Here is a 22,187-nt window from a genome sequence, read left to right as displayed (position 1 = left end):
TTCACCTAATTAAAAAGGGTCACAGTGGAGAAAATGAAAAGACTTGTAAAGTTATCAATATCCGAACCAAAAAAAAAAAACATGAGAATTTTCTCGCGTAGAAATTGGGTATCAGAGAAAGCGAAAGGGATATAAATGGGGAAAAAAAAGGCATTATAAAATTAGTTCTTAGTACTCATCGCCATTCAAGCTTTATTCTTCTCTACCAATATTTCATTCGTTTTTCAGTTTCCAACCAAACTAGTAATGAAATATTTTAAATTTGATGTTTTTCTGTCAGGTCTGCAAATCTCAAGATGTTCTTTAATGAGCAACAGTGCAAGCAGCCATGCACAATCCCTCCATGTCTTCCAAAGACCCAAGAGCAATGCCAAGCAAAGGCTGAGGAGGTGTGCCTCCCCACATGCCAGGATCCCTGTCAAGACAAATGCTTGGTGCAAGTCCAGGAGGTGTGTCTTCCTCAGTGCCAGGAGTCAAGCAAAGAGCCCTGTACAAAACAATGCCAAGATCCTTGCCTATCTCCATGCCAAGATCAAGTTCCACCTCCGTGTATGGAAACATGCCAGGAGCTCTCCCAGTCAAAATGTGTAGAGGATTGCCCACAGAAATCACAAGAGAATTGCTCATCTGGAAAGGGAAAGTAGCTGGTCCTAATGCCTGGAGGGTCAAGAAGATGGCCGGTAGATGAAGACCCAACCCCAATCCATTATGGGAATCTTCTCCCATGTGGGTATCTCTGTGAGCATTCTATTCTTGCCACCTGGTTTCCCCAGTATATCAGGACTTAGTCTGTGTTTCTGTAAACAATTTTCTCTGTATTTCGTGAAGCTTTATGAATAGTATTGTTCTCATAAGTCTAAAAGGATATTTGAACTACTGGAATGGTGTGATTATCCAGGAAGATTGTCGATTCCTAGTACGATCTTCTTGGAGCAGACAGTAATCCAACTTCAAGTGTGTAATAGTCAAGAATACCTCCATTAATGATTCAGAATGTCACTCTATGTCATTCAAGCCTCAGTAAAAGCTCAGTTTTGGTGGACTCTGCACTTACCACAACTACCACTAGAGCAATGGAGAAAAAGTTGATTGAACTGCAAACATTTTTAATTTGGTAATTTTTCTTGGCATCCTAAAAAAGAAGTGTTGGTTGTGCTTTCAAAAACTGAACAAAACTATGTAATTTACTAGTTCGAAAAAGCTAATAAGAAAAGATGGAGTAAAATGTTTGGAGTCATAATTGCTTCATGATTAGTCTGATTTGAATCCTGATTCCTAGTGTGTATGTTATTAAAATATGATTTATGTATAAGTTGGTCTGTAGTGAGGCTTCTTTGCCTTCTTCTCCCCAGTAAATATTAAATATCAAATAAAATTGACTATAAAATACTTGATGTGATCTGTGCTCTTTTTCTCGATTGCTCAATTTCTGCATTATTTGTGATATTATTATGTTCCTTTGAAGAATCTAGGGTTGAAATAAAATGCAGCACTCAGTAAAAAAAAAAAAATTCAATGTTAAATAGGACAGACCCTGGTTTGAATCCTGGCATCCCATATGGTTTCGGAGCCTGCCAGGAGCAATTTCTGAGTGCAGTGCCAAGAGTAACCCTTGAGCACCGCCAGGTGTGACCCCAAAACCAAAACAAAAAACAAAAAAAAGTCAATGTTGAGAGAAGACTCCTAAGGAGCACCTAGCTGACCATATTCCCACCTACACTTCATCATAGGCTCCCTCATCATACATTTTACATGTGAGAAAACCCAGCAGGATCTGGGACTTCCCCATGTTCACAGGTCTTCAGGTTTACTGTTCTTTTCATTAAGGGCTAATATGAGGAAGAGGGGTCAAATGGAAAAAAAAGGTTCTCTTATGAAACCCACAAGCATAGTATCCTGTCAGAGGGTGAACTGAACATGCCTTCATAACTCAAAAAAGGGAAAAAATGGTTCTCTTGTGAAGCCCACAAGCATAGTGTTAGAGGGTGAAGTGAATATGCCTTCATAACTCAAGGGCCAAAATTCTCCACTCAATCATCTGGCAAGACTTTAGGAAGGCCAAATGGAGGCGAGATTGGGGAACAGGTGACTGGGCTGCTAGAGCAGTTCACATGATCTGTGGTGGTTATTCATTGAAAATGTACCTCATTATATCTGCTTTTGCTTTTCTTGGGCAGCCCTGTCAGCCATCCCACCAGTTTAAAGTAAATGCAATTTTTTTTTGTTGTGGGGTTTTGGTTTTTTATATTTTATATTACATTTTGTTTAAAGTCCTATGAATGTATATGTGTGATTAAAATGGCCTTTTCTGTTTGAAAAAAAAAAACATTACAAACAACAACAACAACAACAAATAAAGTCTAGAAGAGGCAAAATAAACACTAAACAACAACAACAAAAAAGAAATATTATAATGTGTTACAGTCTGGGGACTTGAGGGACAAAGTAATTGTATATGGAGTCTGTTTTATTTATCTTAATGTTCTTTGGCTGAAAGTTCAAAGTTAAGATATCAGCAAGGGGACTTCTTCTGAGAATTATGTTTTGGGTGATTGTCCTTCCACTGTAACTTTACCTTGTCCTCTTTCTTTGCATCTTTGTTCTCATAATAAAAAATAAAAAAAAAATTTAAAAAAAAGTGCATCAACTTAGAAGGGTATCAGATTAGGTAAAAATGGTAGGGAGTATGTAGAAAGGCTTTTTATATGAGAGACTGAGGAAGCTAAGGATGCAAACTCTAAGCTAATTAAAATGATGCAAAACTTTTTTTTAATATATAAAATCTTTATTTAAGCACCATGATTACAAGCATGATTGTTGCGCCTCACTCAGGAAGGGCACACATTAAAAGTGTTGCACTCCTGAAAAAGAATTATTTGCCAAAAAGGCCCGCTTAGAGCAGTCAAAATCAGTTGACCCTTTGCGTGGATTGTTTGGCCATAATTCTAAAGTGGCTGTAACTATCTCTCTCTTTATTTTTAACCATTACTAAAAATCAGGCCTTAGTAATTCTTTCTAACAAAGAAGGACAGTACAAATCCCGCCAAAAGTCTCCCACTAAACAGCTCCCTGTGATTTCTGCTACTTTCGCGCCAAGATCAGGTTTTTCCAAAAACTTAGCTCATAGTATGACAATTTTCAGTTTTCCCCAAAAAACTCTAAAACATTTCTCTCTCTTCCCACTTCCCTGAAAATTACCTGTTTCCCCCTGCTTACCCAAAACAAAGCAAACCCAACAGAAACTGCCTTTTCACCTTCAGTATCAGCTCTTTAATATGCTAATTTTAGCCAGGGTCCTTCATTCTTTTCCCATTTTCTTTGATGTCAAAAATTTACACCCTGCATTCCAAACCTCAAACCTTAAAAGCAGCCAGCTCAAAAAATAAATTTGTCTTCGTCTTTTTAGACGCAAGTCCCCATGCAAAAAAAAAAAAAAAAAAAAAAAAAAAAAAAAAAAAAAAAAAAAGAAAAGAAAAAGAAAAAAAAAAGAAAAAGAAAGGAAGGCCAAATAGCCTGGTCTACAAATCCTGCCCTTATAAGACCAGGTAGCCTCTCCTTGGAGAAAATGTAGAGCCCGAGACTTCCAGTTTAGATTCCCTTGCCCAGCCATTTCTCACTCTGGGAAATTTTTCTAAAAAATGACACGGGGGAGAGCTCAAGAACAACATAAGCCCTCAGGCACTCACTGAGTTTATAGCTGACATACACTGGGTCTGAGCTCTATGATGTCCTTCATAGATATCCCAATGCAGCTTCAAGGAGAAACAGATTAAGAAACATGTTAGGAAAAACATGTTCAGAAACACATGAATTTCTTAAGAGAAGTTAGCACATGAGAAGTCAGGTTCCTCCTGATCCAACAACAAAACTCTTACTTGTCTAAAGCACATAGACATGTTCTCTTTTTCTTTTTTTTTTTTTCTGTTTTTATTTGTTTATTCCTTTTGGTTTTGAATAGTGCAGGCCTGTTCTTGGATCTGTGCTCAGGGAGCACTCCTGGAAGTACTTGGGAGATGCCAGGGATTGAACCTGAGTTAGCAGCATTCAAGGCAAGTACCTTACCTGCTGTACTATCTGTTTGGTCCCAAGACACAACTTCTGAAAGCTGTCTAATTCTCATTCAGATTAATTAATTTATCCATCATCCATCTAACATGTGGTCACTGATCACTTCCCAGTGCTAGGCCCTGTGTCAGGTCCTGGAGAGGTTGAAATGACCAAGAATTGTTGTTTATGTGTAGATTCATTTCCCACAGGTCACACATACATGGCAGGATTTTTCTAAATCTTCTAGATGTCTCAAGATGCAGAACACCTTGAGATGCATGCATTTCTTTTGTAACCCTGCCCAGTTAAAATAGGTTTTCTCATCAATTTCCCAATTTAAAATAAACCATCTGTTTCTTAATTGGGCCCCAAACCCTTCCATCAGTGAAATTTTAGACTGGGTTGAGAAATGCTCAGGGACATTTTCCTGACTTGGCTCAAGCCCAAGAAATATCTTTGTTCTCTTACATTAAAGGCATGTGCAGATTGGAGTGCAGATGAGACACTCAGAGGCTGAGCAGAAGTGCTGACCCCATCAGCAAGTAGAGTCTAGTCATGCAGAGGAAAGGCACCTGCTGATCACAAGGGAGGCCTCAGCAGGTACAGGAGACAGACCCACAGATTGTAGATAGGAACAGACATCCAGGAGCCAGCAAGCCCTGCAGCTGTAATAGGACCTGGCATACTGTCTTCACATGAGCACAGCTATGGTACCACCCATGCTCATACCAATGGGTCTGAATCCTATGGACACTCATCTGAGGTCACAAGCATAGTTTCAGTCAAGTAATGGGGTATCTGGATTACCCTAAGATAGTTTTTGTACTGCAGCATTTTAGACAGAGAAAGACGATGCAATAACAAGGAGTGTTATAGATGACACAATTTCTAGTTAACAACTGTTAAAAATGGAAGCCCTCATTCTAATATCCCCCTAAACCAAACACCCTCACACAGTCACACAACCAAATCCAAGACCTAACACACAATTATGTATGCAAAATTTAAATAAAATCCTAAATTCTTTGCTTGTTTCATATATACTAAAATTGGTACTCTACAGAGAAGATTTGCATGGCCCCTGCACAAGGATGACATGCAAATTTGTGAAGTGTTCCATATTTAAAAAATAAGATCCTGAATTCTGAGGCCAGAGTGATAGTTCGGTGGGTAGGGGACTTTCATTGCATGTGGCTGACCAGGGTTTGATCCCCAACATCCCATATGGCCCCCTTAGCACTCCTTGACTGCCTCTTTGAGTGCAGAGCCAAGAGTCAGTCCTGAACACTGCCAGATGTGGACCCAAACAAAAACCAGAACAAACCAAAAATAATCCTGATTTTCCAAGATGTTAACTCGTAACATAAATCATTTTTCCTATATCAACAGAGGCTTAAGAGTTTCTTGGTCAATCTGCTACAAACAAGAAAACTTTCGGAGTATGAATATAAAGAAAATGTGTTTCTGGTAGCTAGTATTCATAAAGATCAATGGACTTATTCATACTTTCTGAATCTGGTGATAAACTCTCATTACTGAGCTTCTGGTCACTCTGGGCTTAGAATATTTCCATTTTTAGAACTACTCTTTAATACTAGCTATAAACTTTACAGATTTCTCTAGATTAATTTAATTTGGTTTTTGATTGGGCTAACTCAATATATAACCTAAGAGGTAGTAAGCACAGAGCATCATAGAACTGGGCTACAGAGACCTTGATGGAAAGAGGACAAATGTGGAAAAGCAATAGCCTAAAAAATTTCAGGTTAGAAACTGTGGAGGATCAGAGATATAATGCAGTGGGTACAGTGTTTGCTTATATGTGGCCAACTTAGATTTGATCTGCGGCATTTCATATGGTCTCCCAAGCCTTGCCAGAAAAAATTCCTGAACACTGCTGTGTGTTCTAAAAACCAATCTAAAACACAAACAACAAAAACAAAAAAACAGTGGTAATATACGTGGTTTAGTCTGGAGCATCCTAAAGGGAGTAGGACAAACTGTCCTTAACTGTTTTAAGTGCTTTGTACAAGGGGAATCAAATCACCACAGAAGGACAGAATTGGGAACAATGTACAAAATATCTGAATTGGGTTTAAATGTAGCCTGTCTTATACTGATTTGATGGTTTGACAGAAATTGTAAAAATCATCTCCCATGAACTGGAAGTATGCCACTACTAGGAGATGATAGTGAGGTATGAATGTTAAGCAACCTTTCAAAATTTATTTAGATTTTTTAGCTCTAAGTTCATGGTAGAATATAAACATGGAACACACAAACTCATCTGGGAAGTGGAGATTCAGAAAATCTGGCCCTCAGATAGAGCAGCAGAACTTTTATATATATATATATATATATATGTATATATACATATATTTTTTTATTTAAACACCTTGATTACATACATGATTGTGTTTGGGTTTCAGTCATGTTAAGAACACCACCCATCACCAATGTCTCAAATCTCCCTCCTCCCCACCCGACCCCCGCCTGTACTCTACATAGGCTTTCCATTTCCCACATACATTCTCATTATTAGGACAGTTCAAAATGTAGTTATTTCTCTAACTAAACTCATCACTCTTTGTGGTGAGCTTCCTGAGGTGAGCTGGAACTTCCAGCTCTTTTCTCTTCTGTGTCTGAAAATTATTATTGCAAGAATGTGTTTCATTTTTCTTAAAACCCATAGATGAGTGAGACCATTCTGCGTTTTTTTTCTCTCTGACTTATTTCATTCAGCATAATAGATTTCGTGTACATCCATGTATAGAAAAATTTCATGACTTCATCTCTCCTGACAGCTGCATAATATTCCATTGTGTATATGTACCACAGTTTCTTTAGCCATTTATCTGTTGAAGGGCATCTTGGTTGTTTCCAGAGTCTTGCTATGGTAAATAGTGAGAGCAGCAGAACTTATATTGAGCAGAAGAGCTTATATTGACCTCTAGAAAATTTCAAGGAGTCTTTGGGGCCCCAATCTCCTAGGCCCAGAAACGTATGTTTTAAGACCCAGACTTGCGGCTAAAAAGGCAAAGAAGAGTTGAGTGATAGCTCTGGGCTTGGAACAAATATTGAGTGTGTGAAGTCCCAAGGTTGAATCTGTCAATATGATGCCTTCTACACACTCCCAAGGAGCACTGCTGGGTATAATTCTGGTAACTCTGAGCATTAGTGTACCTGAGCACCAAACTATACTTCCTCACCAGGAGCCCTGAGAACTAGTGAGGAGTTTCTTTCAGATCACCACCACCATCAACATGAAGAGCAAAGATAAGTGATGGAAATGGCTCTGTCTATTAATTAGTTCTCCCAATATTTTTAGAAATTTTTCACCTCAGGCTCTCAGTTCTGTTCATTTTTAGGGTTCCAGAGTTGAAGAACAAGACAAAACAACTGGAATAAAGCTGAATACTTTAATCTGTCTGCCAACAGCCCCCAAACTGGCTGGTCAGTGTCACCTCTTAAAGGAGATGAACCCTGCTTAAGGTCATAAAGAAGATTATATAGGGAAAGGATATAGGGACGTTCTATCTTTTTGATGATCTTTAAAATGATTGGCTATTGTCTAGGGGTACCTTCTTACTGCTACCTTGTGTCCTTTCTCCTTATAGACTATCTGGTATGGCCAGTTAGCTTGGGACAGTGGTAATGGAAATAGGCTTGAGGAAACCTAGCATGTGTCTTACACCATGAGGTCCTTAAAAATGGCATCCCTCCTTGTTCAGAACAGAAGACAAGCCTGTAATGTGTTTATTTATTTTTCAAAATGGCGTCCCTCCTCGCTCAGAATTCAGGACCCCACATTTTAGACCCACAAATAAAGTGTCTTTAGTGACTCTTTTTGATCATTTGTTAGTCTTCCAATTCCAATTCTCACAATCTGGACTTAGTCACCTTTTTACCCTATATTCTCCCTTTCTTACCTTCTTGACTCTATTTAGACTCCTGATTCAGAGTTCCACATGCAAACATTCTTGTTCCACATGCAAACACATATAACAACTCATCACAGTCTCTCTTCTATTTCATTATTTGCATATGTAAAAGTCATGAATTTCAGTGTATTAACTATAGCCTGTCACTTTCTGTAAACAGCCTATTGTTCATAAGAATTTTCTAATAGAGTCTTGGGTCTTCTGTGTATATTATCATATATAGCCTCTTTATGCCTATCTTTTTAGGAACAACCACAGTAAGGTCTGAAACATTCTCAGGGCTAGCCATGCACATGCCTTCTGAGATAAGGACTAGGAGCATCCTGGCCTAGTGTTTACTTGAGAAGTATCTTTTATTAATAGAATGACTAACCATCTTGGATTGCCTGGGAATGAGGGAGTTTCTAGGAGACAAAACTTTTGGTGCTGATATGAAGATAGTCTCAGGTAAATTAAGACAAACAGATCCTCTTAATTATGGACCTGCACATATAAAACATAGGTGAGCTTCCAAGGAAAGTAGATGAGTCATATTATATTGGAGAATTTAAGCCTAATAGACTTTTCTGGAATGCCAGGTGCCACTGCTTACCCATATTATCCAGTGCTACCTATGTATGTATGTGTATATATATATGTGTGTGTGTGTGTGTGTTTGTGTGAGAGAGAAAGGGAGAGAAAGATACAGAAAGAGATAGAAGAAATTAAACAATAATCTATCTATGTATGTGTGTATATATATATGTGTGTGTGTGTGTGTGTGTGTGTGTGTGTGTTTGTGTGAGAGAGAAAGGGAGAGAAAGATACAGAAAGAGATAGGAGAAATTAAACAATAATCTATCTTTGAATATGAGTGAACTGACCCAGAGATAGGAGAAATTAAACAATAATCTATCTTTGAATATGAGTGAACTGACCAGAGATCCAAGCCCACAGAGGTCATGAAGTAGGATATTCTCATGCTCCCATTTTTATCCCCATTGCCACCAGTAGTACTCTCAGGAGTACTCTACTAACAAGTAGCAGGTTTGGACTTCCCATAGCTACTCTACCTTTTCTCATAGACAGTTGTCTTATATCTGGAAGTGTCCTGAAGCTAAGATAGGTATTTTGATCCATTTGGATTTTACCTTCGTACATGATGTTAACTGGGGGTCTATGTTCGCTTTTTTGCAAGTGGCTAACCAGACCTTGATATTAGACCTGATACCATAAGGCATATAGAACAACATGTTGGTAAAACACTCCATGACATTGAGACTAAAGGCATCTTCAAGGAGGAAACTGCACTTTCCAAACAAGTGGAAGCAGAGAACAACAGATGGGAATACATTAAGCTGAGAAGCTTCTGCATCTCAAAAGAAATAATGCCCAGGATACAAGAGCCACCCACCAAGTGGAAGAAACTATTCAACCAACACCCATCAGATAAGGGGCTAATATCCAAAATATACAGGGCACTGACATAACTTTACAAAAAAAAAAAAAAAAAAACAAAAACATCTAATCCCATCAAAAAATGGGGAGAAGAAATGAACAGACGCTTTGATAAAAAAAGAAATACAAATGGCCAAAAGGCACATGAAAAAATGCTCCTCAACACTAATCATCAGGGAGATGCAAATCAAAACAATGATGAGATACCATCTCATACCACAGAGATTGGCACACATCACAAAGAATGAGAACAATCAGTGCTGGTGAGGATGTGGAGAAACAGGAACTCTTATCCACTGTTGGTGGGAATCCCATCTAGTCCAACCTCTATAGAAAGCGATATGGAGATTCCTCCAAAATCTGGAAATTGAGCTCCCATTTGACCCAGCTATTCCACTCCTAGGGATATACCCTAAGAACACAAGAATACAATACAAAAACCCCTTCCTCACACCTATATTTATTGCAGCACTATTCACAATAGCCAGGCTCTGGAAACAACCAAGATGCCCTTCAACAGATGTATGGCTAGAGAAACTGTGGTACATATACACAATAGAATATTATGCAGCCGCCAGGAGAGATGAAATCATGAAATTTTCCTATCCATGGATGTACATGGACTCTATCATGCTGAGTGAAATAAGTCAGAGGGAGAGAGAGAGAGATGCAGAATAGTCTCACTCATCTATGAGTTTTAAGAAAAATAAAAGTCATTTTTGCAAAAATCCTCAGAGACAATGAAAGGAGGGCTGGAACTTCCAGCTCACTTCATGAAACTCACCAGAAAGAGTGGTGAGTGCAGTTATAGAAATAACTACACAGAGAACTACCATAATCATGTGAATGAATGAGGGAACTGGAAAGCCTGTCTGGAGTACAGGTGGGGGTGGGGTGGGATGGAGGGAGATTTGGGACATTGGTGGTGAGAATGTTGCACTGGTGAAGGGGGTGTTGTTTACATGGCTGAAACCTAATAAAGATGTTTAAATAAAGGAAAAAATGTAAAAAGAAAAATGGTTTTTTTGGCAGTCATCTAATCTTAAACTCTCCCTCTCCTCCACTCCCCAACCAGTAAGGTGCCATGCTCTTCCTTAAAGGGACTTGGAATTCTTTTTTATTTCCCAACAGCACCATCTACCGGCCAGAGAGACACTGACTTTCTGTGATTACATCCGACCAAGGCTGTCAGTCCGGATCTCTGAAACAAGGGCCGACAGATGAGAGGTTTAATAAAGTAGGAGGAAAGCAAGCTCTACAAACAACGTTCAGCAGCGTTGAGATGGGAGCTATATGTTCCCTGTTTCAGTACACGATCTTAATATCAGAGTTCATTTTAGACTCTACTACTTCCATTCTTCCTCCTTTAAAAACAATCACTGAGAGTTGCTAGAGGGATAGTCAGTGAGGACATTTACTTTGCAGCTGGAAGACCTTGATCTGACCCTTGAACCACATAACATCCCCTGAGCTCTGTCAGCAATCATCCTTGAGCATTGAGGTAGGAGTAAGTCCTGAGCACAGTCAGCTGTGGCCAGGGGAAAATATTTAATAATAAATCTCTGAGAGAAGTGAAGGCATTAATTTCCTGAGAACAATTCTTTGGCAGCTCAGATAAGAAAAATGGATTCTGCAAAATTAAGTGACGTAAATTTAAGTGCATTAACGTAGCAGGCTGTTGGAGGAGCCAACCTCTCTGATCCTAGAGAATAAAGAAGGAAAGTAAATCAAACTCTCATGATTTGCATGTTAATATACCTAAAAAACATGTTAATATACCTAAAAACCTAAAAGGTTCTACAAAAAAGTTCATATGAAAAATAGACTTTTACAATAAATTGCCAGGTTACAAATTTGATACATGGTAATACATGACTTTTATATATGCAAATAATAAAATGAGAGAGATAAAATACAAAACAAAAGCAATCCCATTCATAGTTGTGCCTCAGAAAATCAAGTACATAGGAAGGAATCAGTTTGATAAAAGAGGAGAAACTTATACAAAGGAAACTATAAATCAGAACTAGAATAAAAGAGGTCACAAAGAAAAGGAAATACATCCTCTGTTCATAGATTGAAAGATTAATATTGCTGAAATTAGGGGCCGGAGTGATAGCACAGCAGTAGGGCATTTTCCTTGTACATGGCTGATTCAGGATGGACCTTGGTTCAATCCCCAGCATCCCATATGGTCCCTGAGCCAGGAGTGATTTCTGAGCACAGAGCCAGGTGAGGAATAACCCCTGAGCATCACAGGATGTGGCCCAAAAAGCAAAAACAAAAACAAAGCTAAACAATAACCAAAATTACAATCTTGCCCAGATTCAATGCAATTCCTATAAATTACTTATGACATGGTTTATTTGTCATTTTTGTTATTGTTGTTGTTGTTGTTGTTGTTGGAGGGAGGCTCACACCCAGTGATGTTAGGGGTTACTCCTAACTTTGTATTCTGAAATTGTTCCCAGTAGTGTTTGAGGAAATATAAGGGATGTTGGGGATTGAACTCAATTCAACAGCATGCCAGACAAAGGCCTTACTCTTTGTACTATCTCTCCAGTCTCCTTCATGATATACTTTCAAGGTATAGATAAAGTGTTGTTGAATTTTATATGGGTTTAAAAACATCCAAAAAAGCCAAAGCAAGCTAAGGGGTAAAGAAGAAGAGATGCTTCTCTTTCCCTGATTTTAAATACCATATTATAGTATGGTACTGGAATAAAGACAGAATATCAGACTGATGGAATTGTATTGAGAGTTCAGAGACATAGCCTAAGTTATATGGGCAGTTAATCTTTGACAAAAAAGCAAAAATACATAAAGTGGAGAAAGAAAAACCTCTTCAGCACATGGTGGTGTTCCAATGTGTGTGGCCAATCACATGCCAAAATTGGACTCAGATTCTTTCTAACACCATGTACAAGAGACCAATCAAAATGCATTAAAGACTTGAACCTGTCAATTATATCAAATAAGTAGAACACTTTATAGCATTTAATTTAGAGACAGGCTCAGTGATTAATGCCATTGGCCAAGTTTACAAAAGCAAAAATAAACAAATGGGGTTACATCCAACTAAGAAGCTTCCGTGCTGCAAAAGAAATGATGACCAAGAAATAAGACAGTCCACAGACTTGAAGAAAATTTTATTTATTTGACAAAGGGTTAATATTTAAGATACATAAAGCACTGATTGAACTTTACAAAAAAAGCAAACAACTCTGTTAGAAAATATGGGGAAACATGAACAGAAACTTCCTTAAAGACATAAAGATGGCCAAAGGCATGTGAACAAGTGTTCTTCATCACTTATAACTACTGAAATGCAAACCAATCAATGAGATATTTCCTTATATCAGTGAAACAAGCACATATCAAAAATAACAAAAATAAACAAGCAAGCAAACAGTGTTGGCAGGGGTAGGGAAAAAAAGAATCCTTATTTATTTATAGTAGGAGTATTGACTTTGTGGAAAATACAAACACTTCTCAAAAAGAACTGGAATTGGTTTATGTTATCCACCAATTCTACCTTTTTTGACATCTACCCCAATGTAGATGGGACCAAAAATCTCCCTCCAAAAAAGACATTGAGAGAGAAAGAGATAGATATCGAGAATCCATTTACATCCCTATGTTCATTGTAGCACCCTTTACAATAGCTCAAATCTGAAATAATCTGGGTGTCCAAGAATAAATGACTGGATAAAGAAACTATGCTACATATACACAATGAAATCCTATTTGGTTATAAGAAAAGATGAAACATGATACAATTTGCTGCTATGTGTATTGCTCTGAAAGCATCTAGCTGAATGATGATGATGCACAGAATGATGTCACTATTATCTGGGATATAAAGAAATATTGTAAAAAAAAAACAAATGCCCAAAGGGAACAGAAACTGAGAACTGTTGTTACATAGGAAGCATATCACTGCAGGGTAATGAGGGGAATAGGATGGGGGGGGATCAATTTTGTGAGAAAAAAATTTTGTGGGACAATATTGGAGAGAAACTCACACTCTGCCAGAGGTTGTGGTGCTGGAATTCTCTATGCATTAATTCCTACATTATTAATATCGTAAATCAGGGTGCCTAAAATAAAAGTATTTTTTAAAAAGTCACTGATAGGTCCAGAAAGATAATTCAAGTAGTACAGTACATTCCTAGTCAACATGAGGCCCTGTGCTCCCCAAAACTTTATAGCCCCCGTGGTGGCAGCATTGCGTCTCCAGGTCCTAGAATTTAATTGTCAGATCTGCACCACCAGGTAAAATAGAACCAAGAATAGGCAAATGGTCCTTTAATCCCAGGTCTTCTGGGTGTGGTTCCTAAAAAAAAGTAATAGAGAGCCTAGTATTTATAAAACACTTTACAAGCACTGGAGATATGCAATAGGGAGTTAGATATAAAGAATTCCTGCCAGTTAGAGATGATAAGATTAGGAGAAGACAAAGCAATTATGCAAATGCATAAATAATAAAGTGTAAAAAAATGGGCTGATGAGTGTCTGGTGAGGAAGTGTGTTCTTGAATCATAAAACTTGGAAAGAACTATCTAAGCAGATCACATCATTAAGAATATACATGTACATGAGAGAATGAAAGATGCTGGCCCAGTAAGAGGACAGAGAATAGGAATAGCAATTTACTACAGGGCGGATTACAGGTCAGTGGCCCGCTGGAGTCACATGTGGTCACTTCATTTGTAGGTGAAACTGACTAAATCTTAATCTATTCCATGAATGTGAGACCTCTAAACACTGTCATGAGAGTTGAGGCTCACATGAGATATTTCATCCAAAGATGAGAAGGCCTAGGTGTCACTTGATGGCTGTCTTCAATCCTTCCAATGAAGAGGACCAATGAGTACAAGAAAACTTCTGTTCATATAAAAGAGAAAATGAATTGGCAAACTGCTCCAGTAGTAGTGAGTTCATTAACATTGAAAGAGGCTAAATAAACTACCTAAGATGGTTAAGTAAAGTTCGGCCTAGGCTTCATTTAAATGTTTTTATTTTATTTTATGAGACAACGTGATTAATAGAACTTTTAATGATAAAATTCCATGAATATAATGTATCAATATTAAACCCTCCACAGAGTGTCCATTTCCTCCCACCATTAACTCAGTGTTATCATCCAGCTAGCCTTTATTTTACCTTAAATCCCTCCTACTCCTACATTAAACTATGCTCAGGTGCTCTGGATATAGTAAAGACACATTTCTCACTCACCAGACACCCTCACTAGAGCTCCAGGACCATAAACACACCTCAGTGAAAATAAAATGGACTGCATATGAAGATTCTTATTCCTCAAACCAAGTGCAGACACTGGGAAAGAAGAGAAGTGGAAGACATTGTCTCCCCTCTAGGTTTGTTCATTACCCTCATTCTCTGTCACAGCATTAGAATGTCCTCCTTTAGAGTGCTCAGCCAAACACTTCTACTCTCTAACATCAGGGAAATTATCCTACTCTTTTTGTATCACAAAATATCTGACATTACATGCCTAATAATAACAAACATTTGCATATGACCAATAAAGATAGAGGAAAGATATTCAATTTAATTATTCATCAGAGAAATGTAAATAAAAACCTCACTAGCATACAATATATCCACTGGAACAATTAACTCTCAAAAGATTGAATGCATGTTGTCAGTGCTATTGAGGGAGTAAGAGAGTGTATAAATTGGTATGACTACTTTTGTCAGCAATTACTCAAACTGAGTATAAGTATAAATACCGAGTATATGGAATGTCAACAACTGAGTAATTTCTCTCTTGTATTACCCAAAGTCAGAACCAGAATGAGCCTTCTCAGATTATTTGTAACAGCCAATATCAATCCACTCAAGTATCAACCAATAAATAAATGAATTCTGGATTACTCATAGTGTAGAATATTTTATAGTTAAATCACGAATAGACAGTTTCACAAAACAGTGTGGATGTGCCAGATATATCACAAAGGGCAGAGTGTTTGCCTTGCACATGGTTGACCTAGGTTCTATTTCTGGTACCATAGATGATCCCATGAGCCTTGCCAAGTATTACTGAGTCCAGAGTCAGAAATAATTCCTGAGCATAGCCATGTTTTCCAAAAATCAAAACCAAACAGAACAAAATACATCTGGATAAATCTCCCCCTAAAGATTAAGTTGGGGTCTCAGGGAGAGTACAGTGGCTAGGGCATTTTTCTAGCATGTGGCCAACCTGGGTTCAATCTCCAGTCTTCCGCGGTTCCCTGAGCCATACAGATATTACCCTACATACAGAACCAGGAATAAGCACTGGGCACTACTGGGTATAACTCTAAGCCAAAATTAAATAAAGAATACAATAATAAATTAAATAAATTGAGAGAGAATATATATATACACACCAAAAAAAGGATGAACAAATAAAATTACCTCTTAAGAAGTTCAAGAACTGTTCAGTATTTGTAACTTAACATGAAATAATAAAAATACATGGTATGGTTCTATTTATATAAATATACTATCTTGCAAAGTAACAGTCGTTACTGCTACATAATGATGATGATGATATTTAGTAGTAGTATTTATATGGCATATATTTTCTAAACATTTAATGTTTATAACTCATAATTCATTTTATTTAAGTTCAAAATTCTATAATTTTTCATTGCTGGTACCATCACCACAATTTACAAGGCAATAAACTTGATGTAACGAGAAGTAAAAAACAAAGCTACAACATATACAAGGTTATCAGGAATGTACATCTAATTGACTCTACATAGTTTTAGGCAATAACTGTACTTTTGCAGACTGTGGCTATGACAGTCCTGAAAAAGAGGGTTCCCTGTTTAAGCTGCAGAAAAATCGCTGAGTATGGATCATTCCTCCTTATGTGGTAGACTTTTTTTTTTTTACAGTTCCTTGAGTTAATTCTGAATGACTATCTCAAAGTAACCAGCAACTTTTATGACATCTCCTCACTCTCTCTCCTGCTATGAATTTTAGTCCTATTCTGCTGAGCTTTTAGAACTTGCTACTACCAAAGTTATTGCTTCCACCACCAGATCCCTAACCACCACTAGAGGGACTGCCTGTGCTTCTTCCATCAAAACAGCCTGCTTTTATGGATCCACAACTTGATTGCTCTTGTTCAATTATTTCCAGAATCATTATAGTTCCCACCACCACCAGAGTTACCACTGCCAAAATTTCCTCCTCATTTTAACTATAGTATTCTCTAACACCTCTACCATATCATCACCTTTGATTTCATATCCTGCTACTTTACCACTTGTATTACTATATACAATTATAACCAGGACCTTCACCATTACCTCTAAATCCATTAACCATCACCTCTCTAAAACCACCTGGACTGCCACCAACCTCCTCTTCCACCAAAATTTCTACCATAGCCCAAATTTCTCCACCAACTCCAAATTCCACCAACTCCATGGTTCACAAAGTTTGCCAGATTCGCCCCCACCACCTCTGTATGATCAGTAGATTGCATCTTGTTTAGAAAGGGCTTTTTCACTTCACAATTATGTATGTCCATTAGTTGTGTAGTATGTCTGAACAATTTTATCAACTGTATTATGAGCATCAAAAGTTACAAAAGTAAATTTTCTCTTTTTTATTCTACTCTGCCTGTCTTCCATCTAACTTTCGTGGTTTTAATTTTGTCATACTTTTCAAAGTACTTTCTCAGATAATATTTCCCTATTTATTTATTTATTTATTTATTTATTTATTTATTTATTTTTTGGTTTTTGGGTCACTCCCAGTAGCAGTCAGGGACCACTCCTGGCTCTATGCTCAGAAATTGCTCCTGGCAGGCTCGGGGGACCACATAGGATGCTGGTATTTGAATCACCGCCCTTCTGCATGCAAGGCAAATGCCTTACCTCCATGCTATCTCTCTGGCTCCTCCTGTGTATTTCTTTGGGGTTTCTTTTTTTGGGGGGGCACACCCGTTTGATGCTCAGGGGTTACTCCTGGCTAAGCGCTCAGAAATCGCCCCTGGCTTGGAGGGACCATATGGGACGCCGGGGGATCGAACCACGGTCCTTCCTTGGCTAGCGCTTGCAAGGCAGACACCTTACCTCTAGCGCCACCTCTCCACACACCCCCGCACCCCCCCATGTGTTTCTTAATACTTCCAACAAAACTTTCCTTCACTTTCAGATTGGCATCAGGCTTTACAGAATCCCCTCTAGAAACAGCTCTCTCTGGTTCCACTACATGCCTATCAACCTTATGTGGTCCATCACACATTGCTATATCCACTTCTTGAACACATGAATAAAAAATATACAGAAAAAAAGCATACAAACCAAAATGTCTGGAACATTTTATGTGGGGGTCTCTCACTACCACACAATTTGTAAATTGTTCCATTTCTCAAAATGTCTTCTTAAACTATCATCTGTGGTTTTAAATTTCAAACCTCCAATAAACAGCTTAAACCTCCAATAAACAATAACTGTTTTGGTTCCTTTGGAGCATGGCCCTTCACCTGGCAGTGGCAGAAGAGGCTGGGGTAGATAATTTTATAGATAAACAACAATAACAAAAAACAAAAATCTTCTAAGGTTCAAGGAAGTTAAAGACCTTATTCATGTTCTCAGAGGTCATTGAGAAAATTGGGTTTAAAATCCAGGTTTATTATCTTGAGAATCTTTTGTCTAGAGGAAACAAGGTAAGGATCTAAGATCCATAGTTTTAGAAATTCTAGTTAGAAATTAGGAAGAATGAAAAGAAAAAAAAAGAAAGGAGAAAATTCAAATTGATTACATGATAATATACTATCTATGCAGAATATATAATAATATACATTAAAAACCTAAAGTATCAACTAAAATGTTTTAGAAATAATATACCTATATAATAAATTATAAGTCACAAAACTAATACACAAAAATAAATTTCATATCAATATGAAAACCATGATGTAATATATAATGAATTTTTAAAACTTCCCAATTACGATAATAAAAACCTCAAGTAATTAATTAATTACCAACCTAACAAAGGTGAATAATTTTACACTAAAATATAAGACACTAATAAGAGGAAGAGAATAAGACACAATAAAATGTTCATGGGTTAGAAGAAACAATATAGTTAAAATAACTATTTCTCACACAGCACTTTACAAATTCAATGCAATCTTCATCAAAATGCCAGTGGCATTCTTTAAGAACACAGAAAAAGTACAATTATATTTTATATAAGACTATAGAACTCTTTTAATAGCCAAAAAAAGTACTAAAGTTAAATTATACTTTAAATCTATTGTGATCAAAGTAGAGTAGTACTGGAATACTGGAATAAAATCCTTAGGTCAATTAAATGAACTTGAGAGCTCAAAGTCAATCCATAGATATGTGGACATTTAAGCTTTTGTTTGGTTTATTTGGGGGGGCCACACCCAGCACTACTCAGGGCTTCCTCCTGGGTATTTACTCAGGGATCACTCCTGGCAGTACTCAGAGCACCACACGAGGTGCTGAAAATCAATAAACCTAGTCTGACTATGTACAAGCACCTGACCTGCCCAATCAATACTCTTTTATTTAGTCATCTATTGTTGGACACTTGGATTGTTTTCAGATTTTGTCTATTATGAATAGCACTGCAATGAATATAGTAAATGCAAATATCTTTTCAAATTAATGTGTCTTTGGAGTAGAAAACAAGAAATGGAACCTCTAAATCATATGGGAACTTAATCTTCATTTTAAAAGATGTCTCCATACTGTTGCCTAAGAATATAAGAGGCTAAGCTCCCCACATGCAGCAATTTATCTCTCTTACTCATAATGACATCCATATGTATGATACCATAAAAAGAGGTTTCTTGGTATAGCAATAAATGTAAGAGTCCATATAAAAGGACTAGTCTTTAGGAGGAGGACAAGCACTTGCTTGTTATAATAGGAGGCAGAAAGACAAAGAAAGGCAAAATGAAAGGTAGGTTGGTCTATTTAATGGTGGGAAACAAGTTCCCAGTTGAAGGATTTTAAATTTTTACTAAAGCACAAGTTGAGGTTCAAAGTCATGATGTTAGAATAAGGATAGAGAATATAGGAATTGAAAAGTGTGACTGGCATTCCTGACTGTTTCATTCTCTTAGGTCTTATAATACAAAATCAACCTATTTTCTTCCTTCTATAAGAAATGGACATTTTTTCCTCTTGTCTGCCAGCCAAACAACTTCTCAACTTTGTTTGAGTTTTGTCACATCTGACAGGCTCTTCTGGCAACCATCACTTCTTTCTCCCCACCCCCCGAAACCTTAACCATCACTTCTTTTGACAGTCTGAGTACTACTTAAACTTCTCTATGTTCTCTCTGTACAATTTGCATAAATATGTCTCTTCACTAGACTGTGATCCCTCCAAAATTTGTCATTTTATCTCCCCACCCCAAAAAATGTTAGCATGGATCCTGGTACACAATATAACAAACACAAGGTCTTTGGACTCAATCGTTCTTGTGTGTGTGTGTGTTTTGATCAAGTGAACAAAAAAACAGAGAAATACAAGGACATAAAGCTTTAATGAAAGATGTCCCAAAGCCAGAGAGAAAGTATAGCAAGTAGGGTGATTGCCTTGAATGGGGCCAACCCAATTTTAATGCCCACCATTACCACTGGTCCTTACAGCCCTGCCAGGAGTGATCCCTGACTGCAGAGTGAGGGATAAACCCTTCACACTGTTCAGTATAGCCCCCAAACTCAAAGCCACCCCAAAAGAAAAATGTCCCTGGCAGTTATATACAGGCTAAGGAGCAGAAGCATTGGCTGAGCAGCCACTTCCCACAGCCAAAAGAGATACCAGCACTAAATCCCAGGCTTCTGTGGGCGGATCTGGAATTCAGATAAATGTGTGTCCCAGTTCTAAAATGACCCCACCTGAACCCTTAATACTGCAGAGACTGAGTCAGATTCAAATGGTAACTATGCTTCAATAAATAGATCCCAAATGGGGCTGTATCATGCATAGATTCCACCCAGTCCACACACACCTCTTTGACACCATATCCTCCTGGTCCCTGCATTTCTTTCATAGCTTTTAGGGCCTTACACATATACATGAAGTTTGCATACCACAACATGGACACATTTATAAGCATGTAAATATAAATTTATATTTGTGTGTGAATAACACTTTTACACATGAATAAAAGCATGAAACATGTACATAATCATAAAACATGTGCACATGAGAACTAAATACAAATACATATACGTACACACACAATCCTTTGCCTCCAAAACAAATGATTAGGATCTGCAACATGCCTGTATCTTTGCCCTTTGTCTCCAGCCTGAGGATAAAGTACAGGGTGTTTGGGACACAGTGATAGAAAGAAAGTGATAGTTTTGCCCTTTGTTGACATTCTAACTCTAACATTTTTGTCCACCACCACTTTGAGTCTGAGATTTAACTGTATGTTGATTTAATCTGGTATTAGAGGAATTGCCCCTTGTGATTATGCAGTCTTACTAAGGGATGCCTTATTTGGAGATGGGATATAGTTAACCTCGAAGATACCTTGAACTGTACTCCAGAGCCCTCAGGTAGAGTAGAGCAACACATACTCAGTCTTAAGATCCTGACATTTTATGGGGTCGGAGATATAGCATAGTGGTAGGGCATTTGCCTTGAAGCAGCTGATCCAGGATGGATGGTGGTTTGAATCCCAGTATCCCACATGGTTCCCCGTGCCTGCCAGGAGCAATTTCTGAGCAGAGAGACAGGAGTGACACTTAGCATCCCCGGTTGTGACCCAAAAACCAGAAGAAGAAGAAGAAGAAGAAGAAGAAGAAGAAGAAGAAGAAGAGAAGAAGAAGAAGAAGAGAGAAGAAGAAGAAGAAGAAGAAGAAGAAGAAGAAGAAGAGAAAGAAGAAGAAGAAGAAGAAGAAGAAGAAGAAGAAGAAGAAGAAGAAGAAGAAGAAGAAGAAGAAGAAGAAGAAGAAGGAAGAAGAAGAAGGAAGAAGAAGGAAGAAGAAGAAGAAGAAGGAAGAAGAAGAAGGAAGAAGAAGGAAGAAGAAGAAGAAGAAGAAGAAGAAGAAGAAGAAGAAGAAGAAGAAGAAGAAGAAGAAGAAGAAGAAGAAGAAGAAGAAGAAGAAGAAGAAGAGAAAAGATCTTGCCATTTTCAGGCCAAAGAAAAGCCCCTGCTCTTGGAAGTGACATCTTAAAATCTCTACAAAGTTTGAGAATAACCTTTCATACACTGTCACTCTCAGATTTTCCAAAATTGTTTTTTCAGAATATATAACATAAAACAAAGCAAAACAACAATAGTAATAACTATATAGTAATAACCTGGCTCACTTCTTAGTCATATTTGAAGAACTGTGTCTAAATATGCTGAGTGTTTCACCCCTCCTTGGTTCCTCTATCATATTGAATACTTAAATGAGGCCTAACTCTCCAAGGGTGGGCTGAAAACTGAGTCTTGCACTCCAAGTTTTCAGACTCTGCAAGTTAATCAACCTTCCAATAGCATTGCCCATAAATGCCTTGACCCAATTTTAAGTGCATGAATTCTGGTGTTAAAGGTAGAACAAGGATCAAAACAATGGAGTGAGCACTGGGAGACAGCTCAAGAGATTCATTGGGTGTCTTGCATGAGGAGGTCCCAAATTCATTCTTAAGCATTTCATGGTCTCCTAAATACCACCAGATGTGAACCTAGTAAACCCTAGTAGTGCCCTAGTACCCTAGTAGTGCCCAAGCAGCATTTATCTCTGGCCTG

General features: G+C 37.8%; 1 protein-coding gene and 1 non-coding gene across 2 annotated transcripts; both read left to right on the top strand.

The window, feature by feature from the left end:
- Nucleotides 1–296: 296 nt before the first annotated feature.
- Nucleotides 297–644, top strand: PRR9 (proline rich 9). Its single transcript, XM_049765828.1, has one exon. The coding sequence runs from the start codon at nucleotides 297–299 to the stop codon at nucleotides 642–644; it is 348 nt and encodes a 115-aa protein (XP_049621785.1).
- A 4,419-nt stretch (nucleotides 645–5,063) lies between these two features.
- Nucleotides 5,064–5,173, top strand: LOC125997710 (U6 spliceosomal RNA). The gene has a single exon (XR_007491745.1). It is a non-coding gene; the product is annotated as a U6 spliceosomal RNA (small nuclear RNA).
- The last annotated feature ends 17,014 nt before the right edge of the window (nucleotides 5,174–22,187 follow it).

Source organism: Suncus etruscus, chromosome 19 (genome assembly GCF_024139225.1).
Source record: "Suncus etruscus isolate mSunEtr1 chromosome 19, mSunEtr1.pri.cur, whole genome shotgun sequence".
Lineage (NCBI taxonomy): Eukaryota > Metazoa > Chordata > Mammalia > Eulipotyphla > Soricidae > Suncus > Suncus etruscus.
The sequence above is the reverse complement of the archived record's forward strand: the minus strand, read 5'-3'. Positions and strand labels throughout refer to the sequence as shown.